Below are 21,772 nucleotides of genomic sequence, written 5' to 3' on the forward strand. Positions count from 1 at the left end.
TGGAGAGGGTTACCATTTCTTTCTCCAGGGTATCTTCCCAACCCAGGGATCAAACCCATGTCTCTTGTGTTGGCAGCTGGGTTCTTTACTGCTGAGGCACCAGGGAAGCCCCAGGGTGCATTCTACTCAGTGCAAATTATACCTTAGTTTGAAATATTTATGTATATAATAATTTTATATGTATATAAAATAATTTTGTTTTTATAAATGTTATATATTTTAATATAATTTTTTAAATGTGGGTTAAAACAGCCAAATTCTGAAAAGCATCATAGGCATTTAATATATGAGACTTAATTTAATATATGAAACTTACTATCATCACTGTTAGGTTAGTACTTTCTATCTTAAACTGTGTTGAATAAATATACTGAGGGGAGAGGATATTAGATGTTTCATTAGTTACTATTTCCGTGTGGCTGGAAAAGGAGCAGTGCAGGTTTTCCTTGCAGATTAGACATGATTATTCATTTCTGTCTACTTCCTTGTAGACTGCACAGCACCTGAGATGACAGACATTTGGACCTTATCCCAGGGATTCTGATTTATCAGATCTGGGGTGGAGCCTGGTAATCTGTTTCTTAAACTGCTCCACAGGTGATTCACCACTCAGATAGCACAGCCTGATGCTTGAAAGGCAGGAAGCCACATGTGGTAGAGCCCAGTCCACTAGGGCAAAAGTCAAGGTAACATTTCAGACCCAAGACAAAGCTTGAAATATCTCCTTTACTAGAGAGAGCTATTCTGTTGGCTAAGCACATAGAAAAAAATCAGGAAAGGAAAAGGGAAAGAAAAAAGAGAAAAGAAAAAAAGGGAAAGGGACAAAATACTATGGATGCCTTCATTTGCGATATTTAATAGCATACTCCAGAGTGGTTGGAATTATCCCCATTGGTCTGCCATCTATGGGGTCGCACAGAGTCAGACACAAATGAAGCGACTTAGCAGCAGCAGCAACTGATAAGAAAACTCTCATTTGAAGCTCAGAGAATTTTTTTTTAAAGCACAATAAAATACATATTAAGAAATATTTGTCAGGAGAAGGACATAATCATATTTCTCTGTTCCATTCTCTAGCATTCACTACCACCCTTTGTGGCTTGTGAAAGCCTTATTGTCAAAAAAACCTCTTAATTTCACAATGGAAATATATTGAATCTGTTAATTCAGTGTCTTCCCCAAAGCATTTCTCTTACACGAACCTTGAAAAGAAAGCTCTCAGCATGATAATGAATGGTGTGTATGTCCACTTCATGTCCTACTCCTAACAGGTACCAGTTGGTCATTGTATCTTCATTCATGATGAGTCCATGAAGGTTCCCAAAAATCTTCCCATTAATAGCTAAGAAGGTAAAAGAAAACAGCCTCCCGTTAGTTATGATTCCTTAATCTGGTTTTAGAAACAATTCAAGAAGATCTTTATGTCACCAACATTTTCATTTGCCTGATAAACATGTAACCATCTCACTCACACTTACCAATGGCCCCACCATTTTAGACCCAAAATTCAGATTAGTAAGAAATCTTTATAAAAGAGAGCCAGAAAAGAGAAATAGAAGTTTGTTTTTAAAAGCTTTCTCTTGGGTAGCAGTACATGTTGGTTGGTTGGTTGTTTATTTGAAGTATTCTTTTTATGGAGTGGATTACAGACTCATGTGTGGGGTCACCAGATTTACACCATTCTACAGCTGAGTGAACACAAGCATGGAGAATCAAGTTTATATAAATCAAAATTAAACCAATTAAAAGGTTCAATTAATATTTCATTTTCTGAGAACTAGCTTGGGGCAAGTTACTAAACTTGGCTAAATCTCCAAGAGAAGGAAAGATTCCAAGAGAAGGAAAGGTTCCCACAGGCCTGAGCCCATGATCTAACAATGACCAAAGCAAGCTCAAGCTAGGCTGACATGATAGATAGGGACTTTCACTCCTCTGTTTTCTATGAACTTTTTATTCTGTGCATCATGACACAACCAAATGAGTTACATTCACTAAAAGGAGAGAGCCTAAGAAAATTTGCATAGAGGGAGGCAAAATTGTAGGGGAGAGAGTAGCTGAATCAGAAATCAGGTTGCTATATTCTAATCAATGTTAGCAATTAACTAGCTTTCTTATCTTGGGCAGGACCTATCTTTTTGCACACTGTTGGTCAAAAGTAGCTCTTGGTGATACAGTGTAGATGTGTCAATTAGAACACATTACTTCCACTTAAAAACCAGGAAGTACCTTAAATTTCAAAGAATTAAATAACAGGCACATTAAAACAGAAATTTGGTGATAGTGTTTCATGTTTCAGAGACAGTTAAACCAGGCCCTTAAATTTGATCAAGTACATGTTATCCTGTATTCTTATAGAAGTATACCAATAAGTGATCATTCATTTCCTAGGAATTTACAGTCTTATAGTTTAGGGATCCCAGCTTTCAGAGATATGGCTGCCTAAACAGATGGTCCGGAACCTCACTGGACCTTGCTGGCAGCCAGTCAGTGGCTTGGCTGGTTCCCTCTGAAGGAAAGCTTTGGAGGACTTTCTTCTGTCAAGGTGCCCATGGGAATGGAGAAGGGCTCAGAGAAGGAGGCTGGGACCTTCCACAGATTTCTATGGACTTATATCAACAAGGGTCTCCTTTTTAAACCTCTGATATACCATGCATTTTGTTGCTCTCCTCAAAATCATCAGAGGGCTTAAAATCTCGTGGATCTTTATTGAGATACTTCTTAATATTGTCATCCAGATACCAGGATTCATTCTCATTAAATACCAAAAACAAGAGAGCAAATTCATAATCAACGTCACTTCTTCTTCCCTTTTCATTCAACACTCCTTCTCTGCATGTAATCAGAGGACCCACCAAACCACTGTATGTATCCTGAAAGAAAAAGAAACTGAATTAGAAAAGCTTTAAATAATTTAATAACACAGATTAGTTGCTTGTAAGAGTCATTGCAAAAAGACTAAAAGACAATTGACCGTGAAATAAGTACTAAGAAACCCTGAAGAATCAGGGTGATCTTTGCTAAAATTTAAAATTATTTCTAAAAATTTGCTAAGAGTGAGCTTTATGAGGGCTGAAGCTGTGTTCTTTACTCATTGTTGAGTTTCCAGAGCCTGACTGTCTACTTCATAGAAGGTGTGCAATAAATATTTGTTGAATAAATGAATGCTTATTTCTGTTTTCCTGTGTGTTTTTCAAATGAGACTATATTTTTTAATTGAAGTATAGTGGATTTACAATGTTGTATTAGTTTCAGATGTGCGACAAGGTGATTCAGTTATGCATATATATATATATATTATTTTACAGATTCTTTTCCATTATCAGTTACTACAAGATATTGAATATAGTTCCCTGTGCTATACAGTAAGTCCTTGTTGTTTATCTATTTTGTATGTGGTGGTGGTGTGTGCTCAGTCGTGTTCAACTCTGTGACCCCACGGACTGTAGTCCACCAGCCTCCTCTGTCTATGGGATTTTCCAGGCAAGAATACTGGAGTGGGGTGCCAATTCCTTCTCCAATTTTGTATGCAGTGTGTATCTATTAATCCCAAACTCCTAATTTATCCCCCACCCCTCGTTTTCTTCTTTGGTAACCATAAATTTGTTTTCTATGTCTGTAAGCATATTTCTGTTTTGTCAGTAAGTTCATTTGTATCATTTTTTTAGATTCCACATATAAGTTATTTCATACAATATTTGTCTTTGTCTGACTGACTTAGCGTAATCATCTCTAGTTCCATCTGTTTTGCTGCAGATGGTATTATTTCATTTTTTTAATGGCTGAGTAATATTCAGACATAGAGTGTGTGTGTGTTTACCATGTTCTTTACCCATTCATCTGTCACTGGACATTTAGGTTGCTTCCCTGTTTTGTTTATTGTAAATAGTGCTGCTATGAACACTGCACATATCTTTTTGAATTATGGTTTTCTTTGGGTTATATGCCCAGAAATAGGATTGCTGGATCATATGCTAACTCTGTTTTTAGTTTTTTAAGAAACCTCCATCCTGCTCTCCAAAGTGGCTGTACCAATTCACATTCCCACCAACAGTGTGGGAGGGTTTCCTTTTCTCCACACCCTCTCCAGCATTTATTATTTGTAGATTTTTTGATGATGGCCATTCTGTCCAGTGTGAGGTGATACCCAAGTGGGATTGTATTTATAACTATATACAAATGCTTGTATTCCATTTTCTATGGGTAAAGGTTTCTTGGGAACTGATATGAGCCCATGAATGATTTTCATATCGAGTTATTCATCCCTGAGCTTTCTTTTGAACTCCTACATTTCCATCTGCCTATTTAAATATTCCACCTGGATGCCTCCTGCAACAATTCAATTTGCTAATAAGCCTTTCTAAGGTGAATTTTAGTATTTCCCTCAAAACATTTCCTTCTTCTGAATTCTCTATTTCTGTTAGTAGCACTATGATATTCCCTGTCACTTAGGTCAGAAAACTTGATTATCAGTGTCTAATTCCTCATTTTCCTCACTTTGTCCCATGTTGTGCATGTGTGTGCTCAGTTGCTAAATGATGTTGGACTCTGCAGCCCTATGGACTCCTCTGTCCATGGAATTTTCCAGACAAGCATACAGGAGTGGGTCAGCATTTCCTCCGCCAGGGGTCGTCCCAACTCATTTGCTATCAAATCTTACATTTTTTTCCCCTTCACAGAGTCTGTTCTGTTACTTTCTCTTCAATCTATCCACCATCCTTCTAGTGTAAGATCATTTTGTTTTTTGGCCCCAGCCTGCAGCCTGTGGGATATTATCTCTTGGACCAGGGATCAAACGTGTCCTAGAAAAGTCACCAGATTCAGAATTGTGATACAATTATGGATGTGTACATGTATTATTTCCCCAAAAGATGATAAATTCCTTCAAGACAAGAATATTTTCAGCCCTCATAGTACTTGGTGAGGTCATTTGCACATCACAATGGCTCAATAAATATTTGTTGGGATGCACAAAGCAATCAACAAAAAATGTGGACTTCTCATGATTCTACTTTGGTGTTTTGTTTTTTTTTTCAAGTGTCTGGTATGTTTCCCCTGAACTCTTGTGCTGTCCAGTACACTTCAAAGACACTAATTATATCAGATATGACCTTAGTTTGGACTTCAATTATAATATATAATTCAAGACTAGATGTTTTATACATATATATCTGACTCAAGTTCAATATTGAATCCTTGCCTTTAATTTCTAAGTGAAGTTAGCCTATTTATCATTCAAATAGTTTGTAGTTTCAGTTACTAAGTTTTTGTGGAGTGTGTTTTCTTTCCTGAGCCCTGATGGTACTGGTAAGGATTTTAAAATTGAGTAACATCATAAACCATGTTAAAAATTAAAATATATATTTATTTTTTGGTTATCTAATTTACATATCTTCTCTTGCTTCAAACTTCCTTATAAGTTCTAAATTTAGTAATTTAAGATCTTATTTTTTTCCCCTACACATTAGATCAAGGGCCAGCAAACTTTGTTTTTGTAAAGTGGCATGTAGCAAGTGGCTCCCCTTGTGGCTCAGATGGTAAAGCATCCGCCTGCAATGAGGGAGATCTGGGTTGAGACGATCCCCTGGAGAGGAGAAAGGCTACCCACTCCAGTTTCTGGCCTAGAGAATTCCATAGACTGTATAGTCCCTGGGGTCACAAAGGGTCAGACACAACTGAGCTTCACTTTTTACTTCACTTCACATAGCAAGAATTTTTTTTACTTTGTGAATCATACCATTTCCATCACAGCTACTCAACTTCATCATCAATAATGCAAACAAATGGGCATGGCTATAGTTTGAGACCCCTGCTTGAAACCAATACACCTCTTCATATATACCCACCGTAATTGTGATAACTTGAATGGTCAACTGAAAACCATATCACTTTGAGCATTTAGGTGGCTCTTTTTACCTTACCTTCACAAAGTTTACTGTTGAATAGTAAACCCATGGAATACAATTTGGGTCAGATGGCCCTGGACCAGACCTTTTAGGGACATTCCATCTGTAGGTTTTTATTTCTCCTGAAACAAATAAGAAGAAATAGAAAAAAAAAAAACTTTAATTATGTGATCTCTTTTCCAGACAATTTACCTGAAGAAATACAAATAGATTATTTGTATATTTTGATTAAAGTTACTACTGGGGAGAATTACCCATTCAATAGAAATGCTCCTGTTAAACTCATACCTTGACTTTCTGCAGGTTCACCATGACAGATTTTCATTTCAGCCTATAACTTTCCATCCTAGTTTGATGGTTTTTCTCCTCAAATTCTGTTACTCCTTCCCAACAGTTATGCTTGAGCACACTAGAGTTGCCGTGGGCCTCAGCCTTGGCTTTTTGTGGAATCACCACGGAGCTTTGTAAACCCTCATTGCTCAGACCTCACCCCAGACCAATGAAATTAGAATATCTGCAATCTATTATTGGTGTACAAATATATTCCTTAAACTTCTCGGGCAATTCTAATCTGCAGGCAAGTGAGATCTAGCTGGAACCAGAGAGACTCAGAGAGGCCTAGTTTCAAATATCAACCCTAATGATTTGATTCCACTCAACCTTTGAAAAGCTACTTTACCTCACTGACCTTTGCAAAGTGACGGCTTCCTTGGTAGCTCAGATGGTAATGAATCTGCCTGCAACCCACTCCAGTACTCTTGCCTGGAAAATCCCATGAACAGAGGAGCCTGGTGGGCTGCAGTCCATGGAGTCGCTAAGAGTCGAACACAACTGAGCAACTTCACTTTCACTTTTCACTTTCCTGCATTGGAGAAGGAAATGGCAACCCACTCCAGTGTTCTTGCCTGGAGAATCCCAGGGACGGGGGGAGCCTGGCAGGCTGCCGTCTATGGGGTCGCACAGAGTCGGACACGACTGGAGCGACTTAGCAGCAGCAGCAGCAAATCAGGAGACCTGGGTTTGGTCCCTGGATAGGAAAGATCCCCTGGAGAAGGGAATGGCTACCCACTCCAGACCAATGCCTGGTTATCACTTAGCTTTTGACAAGCTACTTAACCTTCACAGACCTTTAGTTTCCTTATTTGTAAAGTGGATTAGTCAACACAGTTTTCAAACTGTTGTGAGGATTAAATGAAATAAAATATCTAGGAAAGTGCCTAACATTGAGATCAGTCAATAATAGTTCATTTGTATATGTGTGCATGCTAAGTCGCTTCAGTTGTGTCCGACTCTGTGCAACCCAATAGACTATAGCCCACCAGGTTCCTCTGTCCATGGGAATTCTCCAGGTAAGAATACTGCAGTGGGTTGCCATGCCCTTCTCCAAGGGATCTTCCTGACCCTGGGATCAAATCCATGTCTCTATGTCTCCTGCATTGGCAGGTGGGTTATTTACTGCTAGCGCCACCTGGGAAACCCCTAAATGTTAGTTGCTCAAACATGTCCGACTCTTTGCAACTCTATGGACTGTAGCCTACCAGGCTCCTTTGTCCATGGAATTCTCCAGGCAAGAACACTGAAGTAGATTGTCATGCCCTTCTCCAGGGGATCTTTCCAGCCCAGGGATTGAACCTAAGTCTCCCATGTTTCAGGCAGATTCTTTACCATCTGAGCCACCATGCAAGAGTTAGTTTGTATGTATACTAGCAATAAATGCGTGCGCTCCCTCTGGTCAGGCCCCATATCTGTGAATCCCCTGCAACTGGCCCAGAGCCTTGCAGAGGAATCATATATTACTCATGAGTTATCAAGATAATCACATTGTAAAAGGCTCATTTAAATTATCTCCTTTTGAACTATCTGAGTCCCATCCTCACCCTATAAGGACAAACAATTTACAGCTGAATCTGAGTCACAAAGCAAACGAAAGTAATGAAGACTTACATGAAACTTTGGTCTGTGTTTGTTCATGAAGCAGTTGGTTAGCAATATCATCTTAGGTCTAGTTTCTATGATTTACCCCATGCCTTGGTAATCACAAGATAAACAGCTGATATTTACCTTTCTAAATGCAAGTGACTACTGGTGTGGGGTTATTAAAGTTGAAACAATCCATTGTCCACCCACCTGGAAGCCAAGTTCTCAACAAAAAGAGGATGCTCAGTAAATGTTTGTTGAGTGATATAATGAAAAGAAGACGAAGAAAATGGAGGAAGGAGAGAAGAAGGAGAGAGGAAATCTGAGGGGGCTTCAGTTCAATCATGTCCGACTCTTTGTGAACCATGGACTGCAGCATGCCAGGCCTCCCTGTCTATCACCAACTCCATGAGTTCACTCAAACTCATGTCCATCTAGTCGGTGATGCCATCCAACCATCTCATTCTCTGTCATCCCCTTCTCCTCCCGCCTTCAATCTTTCCCAGCATCAGGGTCTTTTCAAATGAGTCAGCTCTTTGCATCAGGTGGCCAAAGTATTGGAGTTTCAGCTTCAGCATCAGTCCTTCCAATGAATATTCAGGACTGATTTCCTTTAGGATGGACTAGTTGGATCTCCTTGCAGTCCAAGGGACTCCCAAGAGTCTTCTCCAATGCCACAGTTCAAAAGCATCAATTCTTTGGCACTCAGGTTTCTTAATGATCTAACACTCACATCCATACATGACTACTGAAAAACCATAGCTTTGACTAGATAGACCTTTGTCGGCACAGTAATGTCTGTGCTTTTTAGTGTGCTGTCTAAGTTGGTTATGGCTTTTCTTCCAAGGAGCAAGTGTCTTTTAATTTCATGGCTTCAGTCAACATCTACAGTGATTCTGGAGCACAAACAAATAAAGTCTTTCACTATTTCCGTTGTTCCCCATCTATGTGCCATGAAGTGATGGGACCAGATGCCATGATCTTCGTTTTCTGAATGTTGAGTTTTAAGCCTACTTTTTCACTCTCTTCTTTCACTTTCATCCCAAGGCTCTTTAGTTCCTCTTCACTTTCTGCCATAAGGGTGGCATCATCTGCATATCTGAGGTTATTGATATTTCTCCTGGCAATCTTGATTCTAGCTTGTGCTTCATCTAGCCCAGCATTTTCCATGATACACTCTGTATATAAGTTACATAAGCAGAGTGACAATACACAGCCTTGGCATACACCTTTCCCAGTTTGGAGCCAGTCCAATGTTCCATGTTCAGTTCTAACCATTGTTTCTTAACCTGAATATAGATTTCTCAGGAGGCAGGTAAGGTGGTCTGGTATTCCCATCTCTTTAAGAATTTTCCACAGTTTGGTGTGAGCCACACAGTCAAAGGCTTTAGCATAGTCAATAGAGTAGAAGCAGATGGTTTTCTGAATTCTCTTGCTTTTTCTATAACCCAACGGATGGCAATTTGATCTCTGGTTCCTCTGCCTTTTCTAAATCCAGCTTGAACATCTGGAAGTTCACAGTTCACGTATTGCTGAAGCCTGGCTTGGAGAATTTTGAGCATTACTTTACTAGTGTGTGAGATGAGTGCAATTGTGCGGCAGTTTGAACATTCTTTGGCATTGCCTTTCTTTGGGATTGGAATGAAAACTGACCTTTTCCAGTTCTGTGGCCACTGCTGAGTTTTCCAAATTCGCTGGCATACTGAGTGCAGCACTTTCACAGCATCATCTTTTAGGATTTGAAATAGCTCCACTGGAATTTCATCACCTCCACTAGCTTTGTTTATAGTGTTCTTCCTAAGACCCACTTGACTTTGCATTCCAGGATGTCTGGCTCTAGGTGAGTGATCACATCATCATGGTCATCTGGGTCATGAAGATCTTTTTTGTATATTTCTTCTGTGTGTTCTTGCCACCTCTCCTTAATATCTTCTGCTTCTGTTAGGTCCATACCATTTCCATCTTTTATTGGATACCTTTAAAAAAGGTATCCTTTTTTGGTGGGATCCAACATTCGTCTGTCAATGGTTGTTCAGAAGCGAGTTGCAATTTTGGCGTTCTTGCAGGAGATTAGCACAATCCAATCCAAGACGACAGAGTCCTGAGGGAGCTTACTTTTCTTAAAATGCTAACTTGCACTCTTCATTACATGCATGCCCTGATTAAACTTTCTTATCCAACTTGCCTGAACTAAGTTAGTTCCTTGCTCCTACCTCCAGTCTCTGGGTTCTCCCAATTCTTTCAGACTTATTTGAGACTCCTGTGGGGACTGAATACCTCTGGCTCTCATTAAAAAAAGAAAAAATGTTCCATTTCCACAATCTATAATCACTTTTCTTCCTACTCCGACAGCCCTCCTATCTAGGACTCTGAGAAGTCCAGTCAGCCTAGAGGAGTAGAGCTGTGTCCCTTGTCGCTCTCCACCATCAGCACATCCACCAGGACAGGTCACTACAACTTGCCACAGCCCTACCAGAGCCCCTCAACCCTCATGCCTGCTAGGCACCTTTCTTCCGCCCTTTGAAGCTGCTTCAACCATCAAAAATAAATATGTTTAATAGTTTTTTTTAATCCATTTTAAACCATTTCCCTCTTCATCACAGCAAGAAGGGAATTAGAAAGTACAAAAAAATGTGAAGTAGAAAAGATGATCACGTTGCTGTTTAAAATGCCACCATGAAGATAAAACCATTATTAACATTTTGATTTATTTCCCTTCTGGTCTTTCTTCTATACTTGTATTTTGCTTAACAAGTCTTTCCCATGTAATTTAAAACTTTTTTTTTTCATTAAAACTTGTTCGTTAAATCTTTCCTAAATGTCATTTTATGGCTACACAATGGTCCACTATAAAAATATTCCAAAATTTGCTTGTTTTTCTGTATATAGACATTTAGATGTTCATGAAAAGTTTCTTGAAGCAGGTTGAAGCAGCTTTTGATACTGGGAGTAGGGAGTGGCAGAAATTGGAATACTAACCAGTAAAGATTTTCCACAACCCCATCCTTGAACAGGTATTTTGCTAACTTTTTGATTCATTAGATTATTTTCTTTTCTTATTTTTTACATCTTTAAATTTTTGATTTAATGATCTTTATTGAAATTGCTATAGCATTGTTATAGTTGTTCTGTTCTTTTGTGTATTCTTGCCACCTCTTCTTAATATCTTCTGCTTCTGTTAGGTCCACACCATTTCTGGAAAATATCAGTTTTCATTCCAATCCCAAGGAAAGTCAATGCCAAAGAGCGCTCAAACTACCACACAATTGCACTCATCTCACACACTGGCAAAGTAATGCTCAAAATTCTCTAAGCCAGGCTTCAACAATACATGAACCAAGATATTCCAGACATTCAAGCTGGATTTAGAAAAGGCAGAGGAACCAGAGATCAAACTGCCAACATCCATCGGATCATCAAAAAAGCAAGAGAGTTCCAGAAAAACATCTACTTCTGCTTTATTGACTCTGCCAAAGCCTTTGACTGTGTGGCTCACACCAAACAGTGGAAAATTCTTAAAGAGATGGGAACGCCAGACCACCTTACCTGCCTTCTGAGAAACATGTATGCAGGTCAGGAAGCAACAGTTGGAACTGGACATGAAACAAGACTGGTTCCAAATCAGGAAAGGAGCACATCAAGGCTGTGTACTGTCACCCTGCTTATTTAACTTATATGCAGAGTGTATCATGCAAAATTCCAGGCTGGATGAAGCACAAGCCAGGAGAAATATCAATAACATCAGATATGCAGATGACACCACCCATATGACAGAAAGTGAAGAGGAACTAAAGAGCCTCTGGATGAAAGTGAAAGAAGAAAGTGAAAAAGTAGGCTTAAAACTCAACATTCAGAAAACTAAGATCATGGCATCTGATGCTGCTGCTAAGTCGCTTCAGTCGTGTCCAACTCTGTGCGACCCCATAGACGGCAGCCCACCAGGCTCCCACGTCCCTGGGATTCTCCAGGCAGGAACACTGGAGTGGGTTGCCATTTCCTTCTATAATATATGAAAGTGAAAAGTGAAAGTGAAGTCGCTCAGTTGTGTCCGACTCTCAGCGACTCCATGGACTGTAGCCCACCAGGCTCCTCCATCCATGGGATTTTCCAGGCAAGAGTACTGGAGTGGGGTGCCATTGCCTTCTCCACTGGTCCCATCACTTCATGGCAAATAGATGAGGAACAATGGAAATAGTGAAAAACTTTATTTGTTTGGGCTCCAAAATCACTGTGGATGGTGATTGCAGCCATGAAATTAAAAGACACTTGCTCCTTGGAAGAAAAGCTGACCAAACTAGATAGCGTTTAAAAAGCAGAGACATTACTATGCCGACTAACCTCCATCTAGTCAAAGCTATGGTTTTTCCAGTAGTCATGTATGGCTGTCAGAGTTGGACTATAAAGAAAGCTGAGCACTGAAGAACTGATGCTTTTGAACTGTGGTGTTGGAGAAGACTCTTGAGAGTCCCTGGACTGCAAGGAGATCCAGCCAGTCCATCCTAAAGGAAATCAGTCCTGAATATTCATTGGAAGGACTGATGCTGAAGCTGAAACTCCAACACTTTGGCCATCTGATGCAAAAAACTAACTTATTGGAAAAGACCCTGATCCAGGGAAAGATTGAGGGCAGGAAGACAAGGGGATGACAGAGGATGAGATGGTTGGATGGCATCACCAGTTCGATGGACATGAGTTTGAGCAAGCTCTGGGAGTTGGTGATGGACAGGGAAGCCTGGCGTGTTCCAGTCCATGGGGTCACAAAGAATCGGACATGACTGAGCAACTGAACTGATAGTACTATTGTAGTGTTATTATGCAGTCATAAGAGGTAAAATGGAATATAACTCCCCCATAATTATACCTATGGAGTTGCTATCAGTTTTGTAACAAGGGCTCTTAACACTTATTACAACCACATCTCAACTGTGTAAAATTTATGGAAGCTCATTATATTGTGAGATCTTCTCAACTTTCAATGCATCTTTTAAACACATCAAGGCTGTATATAGTCACCCTGCTTATTTAACTTATAGGCAGAGTACATCATGAGAAACGCTGGGCTGCATGAAGCACAGCTGGAATTAAGATTACCAGGAGAAATATCAATAACCTCAGATATGCAGAAGACACCATCCTTAAGGCAGAAAGTGAAGAACAAAAGAGCCTCTTGATGAAAGTGAAAGAGGAGAGTGAAAAAGCTGGATTAAAGCTCAACATTCAAAAAACTAAGATCATGGCATCTGGTCCCATTACTTCATGGCAAATAGATGGGGAAAGAGTGGAAAGAGTGGAAACAGTGGCTGACTTTATTTTGGGGGGCTCCAAAATCACTGCAGATGGTGATTGAAGCCATGAAATTAAAAGACATTGCTCCTTGGAAGAAAAGCCATGACAAACCTAGACCGCATATTAAAAAGCAGACATTACTTTGCCTACAAAGGTCCATCTAGCCCAAGCTATGGTTTTTCCAGTAGTCATATATGGATGTGAGAGTTAGACCATAAAGAAAGCTGAGCACCAGAGAACTGATTCTTTTGAACTGTGGTGTTGGAAAAGACTCTTGAGAGTCCCTTGGACTGCAAGAAGTTCTAACCAGTCAATCCTAGAGGAAATCAGTTGAATATTCATTGGAAGGACTGATGCTGAAGCTGAAACTCCAATACTTTGGCCACCTGATGTGAAGAGCTGACTCATTTGAAAAGACCCTGATGCTGGGAAAGATTGAGGGCAGGAGGAGAAGGGAACGACAGAGGATGAGATGGTTGGATGGCATCACCGACTCAATAGACATGAGTTTGAGCAAACTCCAGGAGTTGGTGATGGACCGGGAGGCCTGGCATGCTGCAGTTCATGGGGTTGCAAAGAGTCAGACACGACTAAGCAACTGAACTGAACTAACCCTAGACTCCCAGTCCATCCCTCTCCTGCCCTGTGCCTTGGCAACCACAACTCTGTTCTCTATGTCTATGAGTCTGTTTCTGTTTTGTAGATAGATTCCCTTGTGCAATATTTTGGATTCCACATATAAGTGATATCATGTGTATAACTGAGTCACTTTGTTATACTTTGGAGTTTGGCACAATACTGTAAATCAACTATATGCTTCAATTAAAAAAAAACAATTAGAGTTCTATCTCTTTTCTAAAGCTTTTCTTAACTGTTAATTAATTAACTGTTAGTTAACTCTTAACTGTTAATTAACTAATTAATCAAGTCTTCATGGATTTTCTTTCTCTGAAATTTTATCAGCCCTCTCAGATATATTCTTGAAAATCTTCACCACTTAGAATTTCAACATGTATAATCTGTATTATTGCTGAAATGATTCATCTTGTCTGTCTTTTTTTTTCTTCCAAACTCATTTTAAGCATCTTGAGAGAAATGCATGGTTAAGAGCTCAGGTCCTGAGGTCAAACAGGCTCCACCATTACTAATGTCTGTCCTGATTGAACTCTTTACTCCTCTTTGCCTCAGTCACCTGTTAAATGAATGTAACACCACCAGATTTCATCAAAAACAGGATGTGCATTTTCACAATTTAGCATATCTGATGCCAGGATGTATCTTTCCATCAGTGGCATGTTAAAGTTTAATTGGCAGCATTTTAAAAATATATTTATTTATTTGGCCACTTTGGGTCTTAGTTGCAACACACAGGATCTTCGTTGCAGTGCGTGAGCTCCAGAGCTCAAGGGCTCAGTAGTGGTGGTGTGCAGGTTTAGCTACACATGGGGTCTTAGCTCCTCGGTCAGGGATTGAGCCAGGTCCCCCGCATTGGGAGGCAGATTCTTAACCACTCAACCACCAAAGAAGTCCTGACAGCACTTTTTTTTTCTTTAATAACAAAGTAGTGATGACCATTATAATCAGTGGTATCAGGCTCAATGAAATACGTTAGTGTCTACCTCCCTGAGTTATTATAAGAATAAGTGAGTTTTTAATTTTTTTTCTAAATTTAAAAGCTGGCACAAGGTTAACATTCAATATGTGCTAGCTGTTATTACGTTCTTAATACCCTTTAAGGTCTCTAAATGATCCCTAAAAACTCCATAAACAGTCATTGGCTGAATAGTAATTTCGTATTGGGGTAATGGATGGAACATAATGGAGTAATGATGTTACAATGAGTTTTCCAAGACCCTTCAGAAATCAGACAAGAAAGAAGTTGAGCCTGGAGTGCTCATCAGCATGGAGCAGACCTCTGGGGTAAGTTACCTGGCTTTGTGGCAGGCACTTGGAGCCGCTTCCCACTATCCACATCCTCCACACCCTGGGCTGAGATGGAGTAGGGCCTACTGGCCTTGTTCATAAATATGATCAGGATGGAGTCTCCCACCTCGGCGTGAATCATTGGGCCTAAAGGCAAAACACAGGTCTGTGTGCATTATCATTGCTCTTTTCAACATTGGTATAATTCACATGTAGGTAGTATTTGACAAAATAAACAAAGGTTAGCCTTGTTATTAGTGTATTTCCTCTAGCAGGTGACATTGGGTAGCATTAAATATTATGTCATGTTCTTCAGTTGGATCAATCTGGTTTCAAATCCTGCCTCCTACGCTTACTTATTAGAGAGGCTTTGAGTAAGTCAAGTAACCTATCTGAGTCAAATTCCTCATCTGTAACATGGTCTTACCTTTCTCAAAGGGTTACAATAAGGATTAGATAAAGTAACATGTGTAAAGTTCTAATTTCAGTAAATTGAGACATAGTAAGTACTCAATAGATGCTTGAATTTTTACTACTGCTGAGACATACTCTCCAGGAAAATTTATATCCACAACACGTGGTGTTTTCCATTGTAATCCCCCTGGGTGTAACCTTTGGTTAGCTTAAAATTGCTCATTATCTGGTAAATAGATACAATAATAGTGAGGATGCAATGAAATAATGAGTATAAAAGGAATTTCTAAGACAACAAAATTAAAACATAAACATATTGATTTATGATCAATATGGTGATTTCACTAATGCATGTCCAAATATCCAACGCTATTTCTCAGTATTTAGATACCTGCATGAGACGTGCACTCTTCAGAAAGTTGTGTGTACACATTTCTGTTAGAAGCAACCAGCATGAGTGCCAGTGGAAATCGGCACAGACATCCCTGGAGAGGTCTGTACCCTCATTGCTGTGATGCCCTCACCCAGCACAGGTGCCCGTTGGTCCCCAGAACAAGGCACAAATGCAGTTTGCTCAGCCACGCTGACAGAGCATCACTCACACAGGGATCTCTTGAGAGAGGTGGAAACAGACTTCCAGTGGAAGCACCTCAGATCTGATCCCTGAGGTTCTTAGAATGTATCTGCACACTATGTTCACAGGGAAATACACTCACAGTTGAGTCTGACCACGCACATCCATTGTTCACTGGTTCAACCATGGTTTTAATGCTTTCCTGAGAAATGCAGTTGGCTGTCGGTATTCATGGATGCAGACATAGAGGGACAACAGTACTAAGCCATTCACTGCAAGAGACTTGAGCATTTTGGTGCCTGTGACGTTTCCGGAACCAATCTCCTGGAACCAGTCCTGGACTGTACTGATAAAGGCCTAAATAAATCTGAAATTTGTTGGACTATTATCTTTAAAACAAATATTTAGTATGAATCAGACAGTGTCTGTAAAGCGCGCTTTTTTTTTTTAAATGATAAAGCTAGAAAAGAAAAATTTAGGCATGTTTTTAAAAGTAGTTTTGGGGTAGAGTTACAGATGAGGCATGTGCATACATGTAATAAAAGCAACATATTTTCATTACCACTTAAAATGCACATGCTTTGCTGTTTGGTGAGAAGGGGTGAAGGGTCATCATATTGATGACCAGTGTGCCTGTCCTGGGGCCTTGGCAGTTTCTGGGGTTCAGGCCTCTCCCTGATCTGCAGCGAATGAACAGATGGGCCTTCTGCTCCCCTGACTAAAGTGGTGCAGAGCTTGCCTCTGATGAAGTTGCTGGTCTGTTTCCTTTTCCTGAGCCAACCAAATTGACCCCAGCCCCCTCTGCAGAATCAGCACCTGTTCTTCAGGGATCTGTTCTCTGACTTAGAAATTCAAAAGAAGGAATGTTCCCATGGGAGATGACTCATCGGTATGAAAAACAAGCTTGGGAGCTGATGTTAGCAGATGGTGAAGATGGATGGGCCAGTTAATAATTTATGAATCTAATACTCATGTGGTGCATTATTTTGATAATAAGAAACATATTAAAGCCTTAGTATTTATATAAGTTGCCTTGTACATTTAAAAACGGAAAAGTCATCTAGATTAGCCCTCTGCTTTAAGATCTCATATTCACGATGGGGTGACACTCAGGTGATGACAAGTAGGGAAGGTTAGCAAGAAGAACTTATCCAGTCTCTTGAGCAGCCCAGGGCGTCAGACAGATGCAGTCAGTTCTGAGAAGGCCAGGAAGTCAGGACCCCCGGAACTGAATCCGTGCTGTTCACCCAACCACTGCTTCTCGAGTAAAAGGTTTCTCTTTTGTCAGAATGATTTTCATGGTATGTTGTGAAGGCACTGGCCATGGATGACTGAGAACCTTGGAGAAGCTATGTGAACACAATGCCTGCTGTTCTGAGGCATTGGGTGTTTCAGATGAAAGTTTCCTGGCTCAGCAGAGGGGTGGCCAAGGACCTTCATGGCAGCAGGTGCTGGTTAGACTGCCTGGATGAGAGGGATTTCTGTTTGTGCATCATCTGCTGGTCTTCTTATGCTACTGTTTGTGGGAGCTGAGCACACAGCATGCTCCCTGATGGTGGGAGAGCAGAAAGCTGTGCCCCTTGGATGAATGCAGTCAGGCTACTCTTTTCCTTCCATTCCTTCTTGGGCAGATGTCTAACCAGGTGTGTGTGTGTGTGTGTGTGTGTGTGTGTGTGCTGGCAGTGCACGGCTGTGATCTGTGCCATACCCAGGAGTGCCAAATGCTCTTCTTGTGGCGGTCGAGCTTTGATCTCTACAAATTCTCCATTGGTGTATTCCCTGTAAACCACTTTCTTGTACTGAGAGCCGATCCAGTTTTCAGTGTGGTTCATGAATATATCTCCATGTCTGCAAATCAGAAGCAACAGGAATTAAAGTTGTTAAAGGGTAGAAAAACCTTGAGTGCTTCTGCATGATTTGGAGGTGCAGGCACTGGAGCAGTGCTTCCGAAACCTATGATCAGGATCTCCCTGGGGAGCTGGCCCTTTACATCAGACTTTGTGGAAGTGGGGCCAGGAATCTGCATTTGAAAGCGTCTCTGGGGCTTTAGATGTGGCAGTCCAGCATTGGCCTACGTTCCACTCTTGGGAACCACTGTGCTAGAGCCCTGCTGGGGCACAGAGAACAGACTTGTGGAGGCAGTGGGGGAAGGAGAGGGCAGGACGAATTGAGAGTGTCACTGACACACATGCACACCACCATGTGTCAAATAGAGAGCTGCTGCTGCATAGATAGCCATCTGGCTGCTCTGTAACACAGGGGGTTCAGTTTGATGTTCTGTGATGGCCTGGAGGGACCAACGATGGGGAGAGAGTGGTGAGGGAGCCTCAAGAGGGAGGCGATATATGCATACTTACAGCTGATTCATGTTGTGAGGCAGAAACCAACACAACATTGTAAAGCAATTAGTCTCAATTAAAAAAAAAGAAACACAAACCCTGACGGATGCTGCATAGGGCCAGACTTAGTCAGAGACTCCTAAAGGCACTTTGAGATTACATTCTCTTCCTGGGACCAACCAAACTCACACAAATGTTCATCCATGCACATGCGCACACCCCACCACCCTGCATCCCTTCAGATTTCATATGTTCTGTACCTTGCTAAGTTTTTCCACTGTAAAGATCTCAAGAAAGTCTGTGGGTTGTGTATTGCACATATGCGTGTATGCAAAGTCTCTTCAGTTAGGTCTGACTCTTTTTGACCCTATGGACTGTAGCTCACCAGGCTCCTCTGTCCAAGGGATTCTCCAGGCAAGAACACTGGAGTGGGTTGCCATGCCCTTCTTCAGGGGATCTTCCAACCCAGAGATTAAACCCGTGCTTCCTATGGCTCCTGAATAAAGAATCCAGGCGGATTCTTTACCACTGGGCCACCAGGGAAGCCCCGTATTCTGCATATACTTATATACAAATATAAATACAGTTGATTCTTGTTATTCACAATAGTGTGCTCTAGAGAGTCACCCCAAAAACTGAACCATTGTTCCTAAGGGAAATATAGGGTTAGGTTCCTTCGAATCTCTGGTTACAATATATTTATCAACAGATCAGTATATAAATTCTATAGATGTATGCTTCTGTTTAAAGATATATCATGTGATATATATTGCTGATCCATAATCACTGAACTCATGACCGATAATACACTGACTCATGCTTGAATGAAGCTTATCTAAAACCTGTTTTTCATTTGTTAGGTATATTACAGCACTGCCTTTCAGTGCTCAGGAATCCTAGACAGCATTTCAGCCCTATTCTGGTTGGGGAGGGGCATTTGAAACAGCTAAGTCACCAACAAAAAGCACAAAGAAGAAAAAGTGACACTAAATAGATGACTAAAAGGACAGTTGGGAGAGCTAAAACGAGGACACAGAGAGATGGCTTGTTGGTTTGACCTCTGCCGGGAATGTGGACATCAGGTGACATAAATTTTCACTGTTCTATTCATATCTGCAAGTGACCACGAAAGCACCACAAGAATCGGTTTGAGGGTTACAGATAAATTTCAGCAAGTGGGCAAATTTGCAATTATGACATCTGCAAATAATGAGGATCAACTCTACATTTTATCTAGTACCAACATAGATCACTACAAAAGACAGAAACAAATCTATCAACTTCATCTCCAAAATATATTGTGTCTCACATCCTTCCATTCCCCATGGTCAAACTGCCCACACTATAACCTAAGTCACCGACTTCATCTGTTGATTCACCTGTATTAAATGAAACTGTTCCTAACCATGTTCTCTGCTCCCAATTCTCCTCCCTTCCCTCTCCTCTCTACACTACAGGCAGAGAGCTCCTAAACTACACATTTAAATATGTCAGTCCTTGTTGAAAAGATTTTTATAGCTTTCCACTGGCAGACTCCTTGATTTAGCGTTCATACACCTTTCCCTGATGCAAAGAGCCGACACATTGGAAAAGACCCTGATGCTGGGAAAGACTGAAAGCAAAAGTGGAAGGAGGTGGCAGAGGATGAGATGGTTAGGTAGCATCACCGATTCAATGGACAAGAATTTGAGCAAACTCTGGGAGACAGTGGAGGACAGAGGAGCCTGGAGGGCTGCAGTCCATGGGGTCGAAAAGAATTGGACATGACCTAGCGGCTGAACAACAACAAAACTTCCCCACTTGTCTCTGCCAAGCTCCCAAACCTGGTTTCCCGTCACTGCCACCCAAATGCTCTACGCTCACGCAGTTCTACACACTCCCTCTCTTGAAACCTGCAGGCCCGCCACACATGCAGGGCTTTCCCATGCTGCCTTCCTGTGCTGCTCACCTCTTCAACGGGCCCTCCCTTCAAAGACCACCTCCTCCCAGAAGCCAACCTCTCCCACCCTCTCCCCTCCCACAGTGCCTGCCTGACTCAGCGTGTTTGCTCTAATGCCTTCCCCCCCCCGGAACATGAAATCTGTGTGGAAAGGACCTTGTGTGCCCTTCTCAGCACTTTGCATGATCCTGAGCACACAGTGGGTATTTTACAAATGCACGTATATACCTTTTACCCCTCACTGTGTGCTTTCCAAGGAAGAAAGTTTTCTTCTACTTTTATTTTCCAGGAGTCCTAGCAGCATGTGTGGTGGTGACAAGCCCAGACTCTTGAGCTACCTCTGCTGTTTTCTAGCCTCCCTCCTCTGCAAAATGAGGTGATAATAATTCACCCAACCCCCAGGAGTGATGTCAGGATCATAGGAGTTGAGACATATAAAGCTGTGTCAGTGTCAGACACCTGTTAAGAACCGCCTGAGTGCTTACTCTGTCGTCATCTCACTGGGAGGTCACGTAACGGTGCTGGGCCAGAGCTGATGGAGTGGAAAATGCTCAGCAAAAGACCTGGCTTATGAGAGGTGGTGCTCAATAGATGCTGAGTCTTACCTCAAATCCCAGGTTAGTTAAATTACATGCGCATCAGTCCACAAGTTCAAGAGTGCTAGGAAGTGAAGTGAAAGTCACTCAGTCATGTCCGACTCTTTGTGACCCCATGGACTATAGAGTCCATGGAATTCTCCAGCCCAGAATACTGGAGTGGGTAGCCTTTCCCTTCCCCAGGGGATCTTCCCCACCCAGAGATCAAACTGGGGTCTCCCGCATTGCAGGCAGATTATTTACCAGATGAGCTATGAGGGAATTCTCTATAGCAACCTACTCTCTGTTTTTAAATTCCCTCCCACTGCATAGACTCTGACATTGCCCTGACAGTCCCATCTGTTGCCTTTCTGGGATCCTGAGTTCTCCCCACTATGTTCTTAGGAAGCCACAGGGAAAGACTTCCAGGTTCCAAGGTGAGGCAGAGGGTCTGTGCTGACCAGGACAATAAATGTTTCAGGGAAAACCCATACTCAGGGGTGGTTTGAAACTCGGAGATGTCCTAAGATATGACCTCGGGTCAAATGGCAGATGCATAGTGACTGGGGTAGGAGGGCATTTGTTCCTGGGCTCTGATCTACGGGGGAACCGCAGACTGCCACTGGGACAACTTGTCACTGCAACTCTGTCCTGCATTTTTATCTACAGAGCTGTTGCTTTTTAAACAGGCGAAATCAATGTTAACAATTTCAGTTAACCCAACACAACCAAAATTTTATCATTTCATCATGTGATAATTGTAAAATATTTGTTAGTTATATAGTTTATGCTTTTATTCATACTGATTCTATGAAATCCATTGTATGTTTTATACTTATGGTTCATCTCAATTTGGACTATCACATTTCAAGTGTTCTATAGCCAAGTATGGATACAGTCTA

At 41.2% G+C, this 21,772-nt stretch overlaps 1 protein-coding gene across 1 annotated transcript in view; it reads right to left on the reverse strand.

Moving 5' to 3' along the window:
• Positions 1 to 21,772, reverse strand: part of HEPHL1 (hephaestin like 1) — an 89,577-nt gene that overhangs the window by 2,789 nt on the left and 65,016 nt on the right. The window contains exons 13-17 of the mRNA XM_052662105.1: positions 17,726 to 17,865; positions 15,036 to 15,176; positions 5,919 to 6,025; positions 2,648 to 2,870; positions 1,203 to 1,342 (exon numbers count right to left, since the gene is read on the reverse strand). Of these exons, the coding sequence (XP_052518065.1) occupies positions 1,203 to 1,342; positions 2,648 to 2,870; positions 5,919 to 6,025; positions 15,036 to 15,176; positions 17,726 to 17,865 (751 nt within the window). The remainder of the gene's footprint in view (positions 1 to 1,202; positions 1,343 to 2,647; positions 2,871 to 5,918; positions 6,026 to 15,035; positions 15,177 to 17,725; positions 17,866 to 21,772) is intronic.

The sequence above is a fragment of the Budorcas taxicolor genome, chromosome 25, assembly GCF_023091745.1.
Source record: "Budorcas taxicolor isolate Tak-1 chromosome 25, Takin1.1, whole genome shotgun sequence".
Classification (NCBI taxonomy): domain Eukaryota; kingdom Metazoa; phylum Chordata; class Mammalia; order Artiodactyla; family Bovidae; genus Budorcas; species Budorcas taxicolor.